At 38.2% G+C, this 13,091-nt stretch overlaps 1 protein-coding gene across 1 annotated transcript in view; it reads right to left on the bottom strand.

The window, feature by feature from the left end:
• Positions 1 to 231: 231 nt before the first annotated feature.
• Positions 232 to 13,091, bottom strand: part of LOC124867156 (protein kinase C-binding protein NELL1-like) — a 339,275-nt gene continuing 326,415 nt past the window's right edge. Inside the window, exons 18-20 of the mRNA XM_047363441.1 lie at positions 9,934 to 10,110; positions 9,340 to 9,564; positions 232 to 3,916 (exon numbers count right to left, since the gene is read on the bottom strand). Coding sequence (XP_047219397.1) covers positions 3,866 to 3,916; positions 9,340 to 9,564; positions 9,934 to 10,110 — 453 coding nt within the window. The 3' untranslated portion in view covers positions 232 to 3,865. The remainder of the gene's footprint in view (positions 3,917 to 9,339; positions 9,565 to 9,933; positions 10,111 to 13,091) is intronic.

The following is a 13,091-nucleotide window of genomic DNA, read 5'->3' as shown; positions in this document are numbered from 1 at the left end:
TAATAACAACACCAGAGGACATCTCCGACTTCTATTCGTAAGCAACAAATTTTGGTTGAGAAAATGATTTTTCAGAATTATAATTGTTTATTCTAATTTCGAGAAAAATTAATTAATTAATAATCATAATGCTTACAGTATTATCATTTTCTTACCATCTCATTACTGATCTGAAATAGAAAGTGTAATCAATGTCAGAGTATAACATATATAATCATCACCAGAAAAGGATAAAGTAAACAACTTAAGAATTTATTAACGGAAGAATTAGTTCACAGCAAATTGTTTTCACGACACAGTCTTTAAATGACACTTAACCCTTTGAGTAAAACTACATTGGGCAATTTGATCTGACAATGAGCAAACCTAATGATTTCTTCATGGCGGTCTTTTATGAAAAACATCACATCAATCTCTAGAAGATTTTGAAATGCTTTCTTTTTAAAAAATAAAAGAATGCAGTAACACAACGATGGCTTCTTAATATGAAGTAAAACAAGCAAAGTCAAATAAGCATATGTATACAATTCTATTTAGTGGTTCAAGTGAACACATAATTAAGTTCAGAATATTTAAATGTGTTAGGGAAAAAATAATATTGATTCAAAGAATAGTCCACGCCATCTTCTTATTAGCTGGCAAAGAATTGCATGTTTGTGTTCATGTCAAAAGTATGTTTCTGTTGAGTTTTAATGAAGCATTTGTATATACACATACAGACAAATCAAATCCCATAACAGTGAAAAAGATAAACTAATGGATATGAGAAAGGGTTAAGGCAAGAATATAAAAATAAAGAAATAGTAAAAACAATAGAAATGTTGCTTCTCTCTTATTTAACTTACAACACTCAGATCCTAAGAAGCTGTGATAGTGAGAATTATTCACATAATCGTATTTTTTTTACATCACCCTTTACACAGTATTTACAGCAAAAATGAACTTATACAAAAAAGAAAAATATTTGTGAACTTAAATTAACACAATTTATCTAAGAACACAAAAATATTTTTTTATTTTGTCAGTATGTAAAACATTTACACACAGACTTACAAATAGTGTAGTACATCAGTTATTTTATATCAAATCAGTCAACAGAGATATCTTAAAATGTTAACATTGAGATTTTATACAAATTTCTGCATTCAGTTAATATAGATAGTTCACATTAACTGCATTTCCTTGTGTGTGTGTGCTGTCTTCACAACTGACAGTTTCCTTTTTATAACATGTATTGTGTTAAAAAATAATGGGAAAAGACAAGCATGCTGGTGATATCCAAAATGGTGTACTGTAAAAACAAAAGCAGCATGCCTGCATGGTGGTTGACTGGCAGCACAACAGTTTTTTAAGTAACTAAAGGTTATTAGCAGAAGCCAAATGAAGTGGATTTTTGTATTTAATTCTGGGTAAAATGCATTCTCACCTATAGTACTTTGTAAAATTATTTATACCTTTTAAACTTTTTCACATTTCTAAACATTACAACCGCAAAATTCAAAATGTTTCATTAAGATTTTATGTGATAGTCCAATACAAAGTAACTCAAAGGTAACTAAAAATCTACTACAAATTATAATAACAATAAAAAAACTTTCCAATTTTTTTCAAATTAAAACCAAAAAAGGGAAATTTTAATTATTCAGCCTGGTTTATTCTTATACACCCACATTAAACCCAGTTCAACTAACTGACTTCAGAAGCCTCCTATTTAGTTTATCTTTGTTTTATTTAATCTCAGTTTAAATCTAGCTCTTCTGTGAAGTCCTCAGAGGTATGTTAAAAACATTACTGGGCAAGACCAAGAAACAGGGCAGCATTGCTCACTCAGCTGGAAGAATTTGTTGACAGGATAGTAATTCAGATCATCAATTGGTCCAATTGAGAATATGTGAATTAAAAATTAAAATCTGCTAATCACAGATGCTTTTCATTTGAACTAATTGAACCTGAGCTGTTTTACAAATAAGAATGGGGAAAAAATAAATCAATCTGAAACTGGCAGGGACATGCCTAAACAGACTTCTGACCTGCATGACCTGCAGTTACATGCATAGAAAATCTGAAATGATACAGTAAACCTGCAACTTCTGTGTTATTGTACCATGATTACAACATAAGCCACATGCTTTTAGTGTCTGCCCTGATTTATCCCAATTCCTGGACATTGTAATATTTGTAATGGAGTACAGTGTCAACAACAACACTGAGACTTTGGAGAAAACATTTACACTCTGAACAAAGTTGGTGACACTGAAGAGAGGTTTTGAAACACAGAAGTGAGGCAGGAAAGCAGTGAGGTGTCAGAACAGTAGCAGTAGAAGCACTGGACTGTGCTGCCTTATTAACCATAGCTGTCTGTAAACAGATTCAACACTCGGTGACCTTTTGGCATACTCAAATCCAGGCCTGCATGACAGGGCTTTAATTATCCCCCCTCTCTCCAGCTTTCTATTTATTCCCCCTTATTTTTGTTCCTCTGCCTTTCTTTGTGCCATATGGTGTTGAGGCAGCAGAGTCCTGGGAGATGCAGGAGGAGTCCAGCCCATCGCTAGCTGTGCTGATTTAATCAACAGCTTGGGCTGATGTTTGTTCTGACCTGCAAGAAGTGGTTGTGACACATCACATGGACTTGATAATGTCTGTGTTCTTGTTAAATGTTAGCATCTGGTCATTATCATCAGAGAGATGACAGTGATGCTGAGGGGGAAGTATTTGAGGCAGAAGTGTGGAGGGATTGGAAAAAATATGCCACCAGTTGAGAGACTTGAAACTGTGAAGGCTGTGGTTTATTCTGGTTTATTCATAACCTATAAAGTGAGCAGATCTTAATGTGCAGATCTGAATGTCCACCACCTTCACTTGGAGCATTAATAGAGTATGCCTGTCATCAGCAGGTTAAAACTTTACGAAAAGCCTTTTGATGTTTATCCAAAGAACAATAGACCTACAACAAAAATGTATGTTGGTAATATTCAGCTGTAATAAATATATCAAGATATTTCCCTCCTTTATTTATTAGTTAATTTTCATACACTAAAGTGAAGTTACCAAGCAAGAAGAAAAATGCAAGATTAGAGAAAATATATGGCATACAGGTTGTAGTCACCTCTATGATGAAAATGGGAGACATAAAATCTGAGAATGGAGCCAAGAGATTTATGAATAAGCTTTGATGTTCACATTATGAAATTTTTTATAGAACAAAATGTTAACGACATCAAAAAGTATTATTTTCTCTGCTTAAAACAGGAGCAAGATAATTTACCAACTTTGAAAAAGCCATCAACAAAAAAGCTGCGTGCTGTACTAGAAATTGATCTCCGATCATATTCTTAACATTCTGTGGTTTTAATAAAACTACCAATCCTTTCAATAAGACAAAACATTAAAAGTGAACCCATTTTCTTTTTGTTACCACAGCAACACATTTTTATGACATCTTGTTTTAAGGTGACCAAGAAAGAGTGAACCAATATTCAGGAAATACAGATGGATGGAGCACTGAAGCATGTGAACTGCTGTTTGTCGGTGATTGGTTGTTTGACTTTGCACACATATTCCTAAGACATTAAGGGATAAAAAAAAAAACAACACAAAGACACACACAACACGTTGACTTGACAATGATCTCAGATCTTTACCTGAGTCTCACACACACACTTGCTTGCTGCTTAACGTCAGAGTTGCGGCGGAAAGTCGCCACTTCGACACCCAAATTCTGTCCCGTGTGTGTTTTCTGTGCACACACTGTCATGCACACATTTGTGTGCAAGTCTGTCTTATGGATCCAGTGCGAAAGTTGTCTGATGGAGGAGGCCGAGTGACAGTCCCATAGCGAGAGGAGATGAGGAGGAAAAAAGTTTCAGTTGTTCTGAAGGCAGTCGAGATCCACAGAGCAACAAACTTTCCCGTTCTGAGCAACACAGGATGACAAGACAAGACAACAGAAAGGGCATTAAATAATGCATACTGCTATTTATTATACATGTTGATTGTAGTCCAGAGACCGAACCACTGTTACCTAACAAGACTTTAAATTTTAGCATACCATATTTTCCGCACTGTAAGGCGCACCGGATTATAAGGCGCACCTTCAATGAATGGCCTATTTTAGAACTTTTTTCATATATAGGGCGCACCGGATTATAAGGCGCATAGAATAGAAGCTACTGCAGTCAAACGTTTGACTGGGGTTGCGTTATGCATCCACTAGATGGAGCTGTGCTAAAGAGAATGTCAACAAAACAGATAAGTCAGTCAGTCAAACTTTATTAATACACTACAAACCAGCATTCTGATAACTCCATTCACTCTCATGGTAAGGTCTCCTCTACATAGAATTCTATTGAATAGAGCTTTCCTGTTTCTGTCCCCTGACCGTAGTCTGATGACACAGGGGAGATGCTCTCTCCAGGGCCGAAGTTACTTCGGGGTTAACTCCCTCACTCATACGTTGCTGAGTTGAGCATGAAGAAACGGCATCAAAACACTGAGTTGTTGACGAGATTCGGGGTTCTTTTTAATGACTTTGCAGCAGGTAAAAACACAGGGCTTACAGACTCATACACCGCTGCTCCGGTCGCCGTCTCTACCCACCCCACACACACAATAATACCGACGTCACTCCTTCACTCTTGATTCTCAGCTACGGCAGCACACAGCGCCACCTCTGTCCGGAGGAGTAATGTCAACATCTTCCATACACACACACGAAACATACACCCCATACACTGAGCTTCTAATCACATATAGTTCAGGCAATTCCTGCAACAGTACATTCAAACGTTATACACACACAAGTGGTGTTAGACTAGGAGTAAGCACAGTACAGGTGTTTACTGCTATTACTTCGGCGACGCCCCTGACTACGGTAGCCGTAATGCTGCAAGCGGTGCGGCTTTGTAGTTTACCAGTCGTACTGAAACATTTTGACAGAGCGCCGTGTACAACCAGTATGGATCAACCAATTAACCAATTGATCCATATATAAGGCGCTCCGGATTACAAGGCGCACTGTCATTTTTTGAAAAAATTAAAGGTTTTTAAGTGCGCCTTATAGTGCGGAAAATACGGTAACCTGTTATTAGGCAAAAGGGCAGACTTTATTTAGAAGTAGGGTTTCAATATGTCAAACATGAAACTTTACCTAACAATAAATTATGTTATGGAAAGTGGGTCTCAGAGGATTGAACATCAACATTGAACATTCTTGTAGTTGGAGAACACATGTCCCACGGCCTGAACACTTATGGTCATTTTGTCAGTGATGTTCTTAAACGTATCCACAATTGAAAAAAAACTAAAATATCATAGGTCATAAAAGTCATATGACATGTCAACATTTCTTTAAAAGGAATGCTTTTTGAAAGCTGTGTTTTCTATTCATTCCATAGCCTTTCTTTTGAGAGATGGGTTTCTGCGATTCATGCTAGCGCTCTATGAGTAGGAATTGTGTGTAGGTTTAATCTGTAGTGTTTGAACACTAGTACAGTAAGTCAAAGAAACTTGGATAGTAAGAACAAATCCTATTCCAACAATTTTTCAAATTCTAGAGATTTGGAGTTCCTTTTCACCAAAGATTTGTGTTTATAAAAACGGTTTTAAGGCTTAATATCTTATAGCCGGACTTCATACATCAAAACATTTTGTATTGTAGGGTATTGGTGGGTAATAAAGTCTATGACTTGTTATTGTGTCATTACAGAAACCTTTATGTCAGGTCAGCTTAAGCTGAGGCAAACTATGTCTCTAACAACATCAATCAAGCATATGGGCTTGCATTTTGAATTACTCAGCAGCAGAGGCCCTTATATAGACCGGGTTCACAGTGTGACCCTGATCTGTCTGCACAACACCTCCTGTTATGAAAGACGCTGCTGTAAATCTTTGGATCCACGTCATGGTAATCCTAGGTTCTTAAAAAATGAAGTTTCATGGGATATGATTGGCAGGTGTTGAAAATGATTAATGCAAAAATACAGAATGTATGCAACTAACTGACTAACTGAAGCTGCAAGAGGAGTTGAATGTAACACATCAACCAAAGGGATGATGTACAGAGCTGAATTGGCAAGCAGTTTTAAAGTGGGAGGCAGTGTGAACACTGTTGCATTACGCCGGGCTCACACTGAATGTGGTGCAGCTGCGATGTTGTCCTGCTGCAGAAAGCCACTCACACTGTGCTGTGGCCAACCCGGTCCAGTTATGCTTAATGTAATGTTCATGTTTCGGAGCATGCAGGCAAAGCAAGAGAGAAACATCCCTGTCTCCTCCTTTCTGTTGCTATCCCTCTAAATGAGTAAAACAGCTATGGATTTCGTTTTCTATGGCTAAACTTGTTATCCATGCGCATAACTATCCTTTTTTCATCCTCAAATAGTGCCACCGTTTCCTCGCTTTTCTGTTTTTTGTCATTTTGTTTACCCTAGTCAAGTTAGCATATGTTGGTGGGTTAATTGTATTATGAAATTCTGATGGCTGATGTGAGTGTACACATTGATTTTAATGATTTGGGTTTCTTGTGGCCCACGTTCATTGTGAGCCAGGCGTTACCACTGATGGAGCTGCTTTTACTTGCCTGTTCCATAATTTAGGCAGCAGGATGTGAGAGGCTCAAGTGGTTGAGGTTGACTTGTGAAAGGGCATTGTTGCTTAAAGAGGGCTCCTTTTAGGCACAATGCAGAACCATCTTATGAAAAGACATAATGTGTGTTATGATTGTAGGCTTCAGAAATTGTGGGAAAATTTCATAACAAAAGAAAACAAACATGTCTATATTTATTGCTTTAATTTATGTGAAAAGAGCTAAATAAGTACAGCAAACCAGGAATAACTATGCAAAACTAGAAAAGAGACATTTCTTTACCTGTACGTGAAAAAGTCTGGGTATCAAAGTAATAAAAACAAATTTTCAATTTTATATCACACAGTGGTTTGAAATATACATCAAGTAAAATCCTTGTAGAAGAAATAATAATGTCAACATACAATGATCATAATATAAATGTTATAAGCAATAGAAATGGCAACATTTGTGACTGGTTCATTGCTACTTTATCCAATACGACAGAGCACATAAAACTTTTTTTTAATAAATTTTAAATTTGAAGTCATTTGCAGCTTTTTCTCTGGGAGCACTGGGGAAAATGTTAAAGTGTTGTCAAAAAACCTTGCTTGCAGGGGAAACTTGTTGATTGGCTTGTAGTTAGAGTTGACACAACAATCTATTGTATCTGCTTTTAATCAGTGATTTAATGAAAGCCATTTTACAAACTCTAGGAAGTTTCCTTGTGAACATTTGATTATTTGTTACTGGTAAAGAGTTGAAAAACATTTTAGAGAAGTGTAGTGAGTTGGATCAAGCTGAGATAATTATTAGTATTCAATTGAAAGGAAAATTATGGTTTACTACTACCAATTTCCCAATGTAGTTATTGTTTTATCTTGGCTCAGCAGACTAAGCTTAGAAATTAATGAGTTGCACAAAAAAGTGGCTGAGTTCTATTTATTCTTAATACAAAACTACACAAAATAAAAAAGCCAATATTCAAAACTGGACTGGATTTCTCTTTAGAGGAAAAACATGCAAGACCTAATAAAACAAAACTGGATCTTCACTCAGTTAAGTTCAGCGGGACAGATGCAAGGATTGAACAATATTGATTTTGACCTAATGTCAGTAGTGTTTTCTACTTCAAATGGCAATGACACACATGCAACAATCTGTGCATTGGGCAAACCTGCTGTTACAATACAGAACAACTAATTATAGGACATAAACAGAGGGTCTGTGAATATGCTTCCCTGGGAGAAAAGTTTGAAAAACAGCCCCTTAAATGATAGATTCTGGTGAATTTTGACGATTTCAATGGACAACATTCAGACAGAAGATGGACAAACCCAATGTGAGCCTATTCTGTATATTCTTTAGGCAGAGCCTCAGGCTTCAGGGCTCCCTGAGCTCTTTGGCCCGTGGACCTGGAAGACAAGTAGAGCAGTCCTTCCCTGCTTTTAACCAGTCACTTCACTGCCTGCCTATTGCATTTAGTGTGCAACAACAGCTACTAAAGCTGTAAAATTGCCAGAAGTAATTCACTTTCTATTGACAAGATTGAAAAAAATGACTAAAATGAGGGTAATACTTATTTTAAGGGGATGACATAAGGGAGTCATGAACTTGTCAGACATGACATGAATCATGAAAATGTATCATGAACATTAACAACACTTTTAATGGTCATGAAGTGTCATTTACTTTTTGTAATGTCTGCATCCCAAACAGTGTGAGGTTTTACTTTTTTTTGCTTGTCATAAAATCAGACCAGTATATTTAAAATTCTATCCACACTGTTGTTCGTGGCTTCATCGATGGTGAGTGAAAACATGGCTCTCTTTAGCTTTTCAGATACATTTCTTTTAAACTCTGGTGAGATACTGTGTGTGATTAATTTTATAAGTTCTGACTGGGCTGTGGTCCAGATAATTATCCCAGTGGATCATTTTATACATGAAAAAACATATATAAGACATTCTTGCATATAACAATACAAATATTATTAGCATTTAGTTTATTTGTGTTACTTTCTATTTATTAATTTATTTTTTATTGTTTCACGCAGGATACTTTAATTTGACAATGTCATGCAGTAATGTTAATAGCGGAATAGCACACTACACTGACGGCTGGATGTGGAGCTTCATCTGCCATAGCTTAAGCCGTCAGTAGAAACACAACGGGTACTGCACCAAGTATGTCTTTATTGACATCTTTAGTGTCTTCCCCTGGCTTCCTAAACTTGCGGTCCATGGGGTCGGTTCGTGTTCCCAGTGTAAGCAATATTGACATTCAATGGCACGCGGACCGGACTGACTGCTGGATCTGAATCAAAGTTCTGCCAAGAACCAAGTTCCACCCTATTTCTGATGGCTATTATGCCTATTTAGTGTGGTTTGGAGCAAAAGCTGCACCTCTGCTAGATCCAGAGAAATGTCTGTTTAATCTCTGGGCAAACCCCCAATTTTTTCCCCACAGGTGAGCCGGAGATCCGGCAGGTCGCTGGAGTGCTATTAGCCCTGCAGAAAGCGCATAAATAGCCATAGGACATAATTACTTTGCTATATCTGTAAATGAGAATAACTGACAACATGTTTGACTTAAAATGTTTTGTAATATAGTCATGATTTAAGGTAAGCTGCAGACATTTGGTATTGCTGACTCAGTATACCTTAAAAACATATACCACACTCAGTACTCTGAGTTGCTATAAACAAATCATTCTTTGAAACTCACTGTATTTGAAAAAGAGCTGTTTGGTCATTGTAAATGCATTGACCTACCTTACACTTGCAGGTAGTGCAGGGTGACTGAGGCATATGCCATGTGTCCCCGCTGAGGCGAGTGACACCTGTGGGGTCTGTGCATGCCTGCTGAATGTCGTACGACAGGTTGTCAGCCAAGCAGGGGTCGGTGACGCAACGCGGGCAACATTCACCCTGTGCCACTGCTGTGTATTCGCACAATAACACAGGACAAACTAAAGGCCAGCAGTCAACCTCCCCCTCCTGTAGACAAGCACACAAAATAAAAAAAAGCAGAAACAAGAGAATTCAGAGGTTTTGCTCATAACTTTTCTTGCTTATTTTTTGTTGATATCACAGCTCAAATACTAGTGTGTTGTCACACTTTGAATTAGAAATGTGGTAATTATTTCAGTCTTCACACAGAACTGAGCAGCGTAGCAGACATATATCAGACATCTCAGCTTTGAATTTCGTGTTGATAAAAAGGTTCTGTGTCATTTGTTTAATCAGATTTTATTTACCAAAGGATAGAATATAAGGTACTTCTTAAGTTCTACTGAAAAAAACACCCTTTTTCCGAATCGGTGTGAATTTCTTTTAATTATATGTATGTCAGTTCTATAAACACACCATGCAGCGGCACTGCTGGCAACCATACAGCCAAGACGCTCCACTGCGGTACAGCGTTCGTCCACTCTGGTCCAGACACTGACTAGTGGGTCTGTTGTCACAGCTAGGACAGCAGAACAGGTCCTCATCTGGGTCTGAACAGTCACAGGGTCTCCTCCTGCAGAACGTCTGTCCATCCTGTGTAATAAGGGTTACAGTTGTAAAAAGCTAATTAATACAGACCTTAATGAGGCACGTATTTAACCACGTATTTACATACAATATACAAATCTACCTTTTTACTCACCCTCCAACATTAAATAAGACTAAACATTTCATATTTTAGGTTATTTGGGATGACCAAACCCATGCCTTTAATCCGTTTGGAAAAGAGCAGATGATGTCCTGGCTGTGTAAGCTTCTGATAACTCACAAGAATTGAGTTAAATGGAGGCACACCAGGGGATGTTTCTTAGGGCAACACATCAAACACATCACTTCCTTCTGTGATATCATGGGACAATGAAAATAATTCAGGGAAGATATCAGAAGGAGAATTGTTGACCTCAGCAGGTCTGGTTCATCCTTGGGTACAATTTCCAGGTAAGCATCAAAGGAATATCCAGCCGTCATACTGTTCAGAATGGAGACAGATTCCAGAAATAAATGCGTTTGTGTGAACAAAATAAATAGCGTCATTGGAAACGGGCATTATAGCTTTTAACATATATTTACACGCAGTGTTAAAAAGACATGACCTTTTTACACCATTTGATATTCAATCAGACAAAATAGTTAATGTTTTAGGTCAGTTACAGTTGTCAAACGTAGTGCTAAATGCTAGTCAAGTGAGCTTGACTCACTTTGATTGAAGGATCTGATTACAAGTTGAAATGTCCAGGGAGTATATATATACAGGGGTTGGACAATGAAACTGAAACACCTGTCATTTTAGCGTGGGAGGATTCATGGCTAAATTGGACCAGCCTGGTAGCCAGTCTTCATTGATTGCACATTGTACCAGTAAGAGCAGAGTGTGAAGGTTCAATTAGCAGGGTAAGAGCAAAGTTTTGCTCAAAATACTGAAATGCACACAACATTATGGGTGACATACCAGAGTTCAAAAGAGGACAAATTGTTGGTGCACGTCTTGCTGGCGCATCTGTGACCAAGACAGCAAGTCTTTGTGATGTATCAAGAGCCACGGTATCCAGGGTAATGTCAGCATACCACCAAGAAGGACGAACCACATCCAACAGAATTAACTGTGGATGCAAGAAGAAGCTGTCTGAAAGGGATGTTCGGGTGCTAACCCGGATTGTATCTAAAAACATAAAACCGCAGATGCCCAAATCACAGCAGAATTAAATGTGCACCTCAACTCTCCTGTTTCCACCAGAACTGTCCGTCGGGAGCTCCACAGGGTCAATATACACGGCCGGACTGCTATAGCCAAACCTTTGGTCACTCATGCCAATGCCAAACGTCAGTTTCAATGGTGCAAGGAGCGAAAATCATGGGCTGTGGACAATCTGAAACATGTATTGTTCTCTGATGAGTCCACCTTTACTGTTTTCCCCACATCCGGGAGAGTTACGGTGTGGAGAAGCCCCAAAGAAGCGTACCACCCAGACTGTTGCATGCCCACTGCCAAGGACTACCGAACCATTCTTGAGGACCATGTGCATCCAATGGTTCAAACATTGTATCCTGGAGGCGGTGCCGTGTATCAGGATGACAATGCACCAATACACACAGCAAGACTGGTGAAAGATTGGTTTGATGAACATGAAAGTGAAGTTGAACATCTCCCATGGCCTGCACAGTCACCAGATCTAAATATTATTGAGCCACTTTGGGGTGTTTTGGAGGAGCGAGTCAGGAAACCTTTTCCACCACCAGTATAACGTAGTGACCTGGCCACTATGCTGCAAGAAGAATGGCTTAAAATACCTCTGACCACTGTGCAGGACTTGTATATGTCATTCCCAAGACAAATTGACGCTGTATTGGCCGCAAAAGGAGGCCCTACACCATACTAATAAATTATTGTGGTCTAAAACCAGGTGTTTCATTGTCCAACCCCTGTATATATATATATATATATATATATGTATATATATATATAAATATATATATATATATATATATAGGAAGGAGTGAACGCAAAAAAGTTAACCAGGTGGGGAATTAACTGATGAAGTGCATATGTGAGAAACAGGAATCCAAGGGCTGAGGGAAACTGGATGATAAACAGAATACAAAGGGAACTAGAAAACAAAGATACAGTAACCAAAAAGACATATGAACTACAACCCCAATCCCAATGAAGTTGGGACATGGTGTAAAACATAAATAAAAATAAAATACAATGATTTGCAAAACCTGTTCAACCTATATGCAATTGAATGCACATAGACAAGCTATGCATTGTTTAAACTGATAAGCTTTATTGTTTTTTGTTTTGCAAATATTCACTCATTTTGAAATGGATGCTTGCAACAAAGCTGGGACAGGAGGAACAAAAGACTGGGAAAGTTGAGAAATGCTCAAAAAACACCTGTTTGGATCATTCCACAGGTGAACAGGTTCATTGGAAACAAATGAGTGTCATGATTGGGTCAAAAATGAGCATCCCATAAAGGCAAAGTCTGGAGAAATCGCTGCACGTAAGCAACAAAACTGAAAAACAACTTTGAATGCCCATGACCCTCGATCCCACAGGAGACCCTGCATTAAAAACCGACATCATTCTGTAATGGATGTTATCACATGGGCTCAAGAACACAGAGCAAAAGTATCTGAGTTGTTATCAGAGCAAAGTTCAAAAGCCTTCATCTGTGATGGTACGGGGGTGTGTTTGTACCCATGGTTTGAGTAACCTGCACATCTGTGAAGGCATCATTAATGCTGATAGGCACATACTGGTTTGGAGCAACATCTGCTGCCACCCAAGCAACGTTTTTTTCAGAGACGTTCCTACTTATTTCAGCAAGACGATGCCAAGCCACATTCTGCATGTGTTACAACAGTGTGGCATCTTAGTAAAAGAGTGCAGGTACCAGACGGGGCTGCATGCAGTACAGACCTGTCTCCCATTGAAAATGTGTGGGGCATTATGATGCACAAATGCAACAGAGACCCTGGACTGGTAAACAACTGAAGTTGTACATCAAGCA

Source organism: Girardinichthys multiradiatus, chromosome 4 (assembly GCF_021462225.1).
Source record: "Girardinichthys multiradiatus isolate DD_20200921_A chromosome 4, DD_fGirMul_XY1, whole genome shotgun sequence".
NCBI classification, from domain to species: Eukaryota; Metazoa; Chordata; class Actinopteri; order Cyprinodontiformes; family Goodeidae; genus Girardinichthys; species Girardinichthys multiradiatus.
This window is presented reverse-complemented; position numbering and strand designations above follow the sequence as displayed.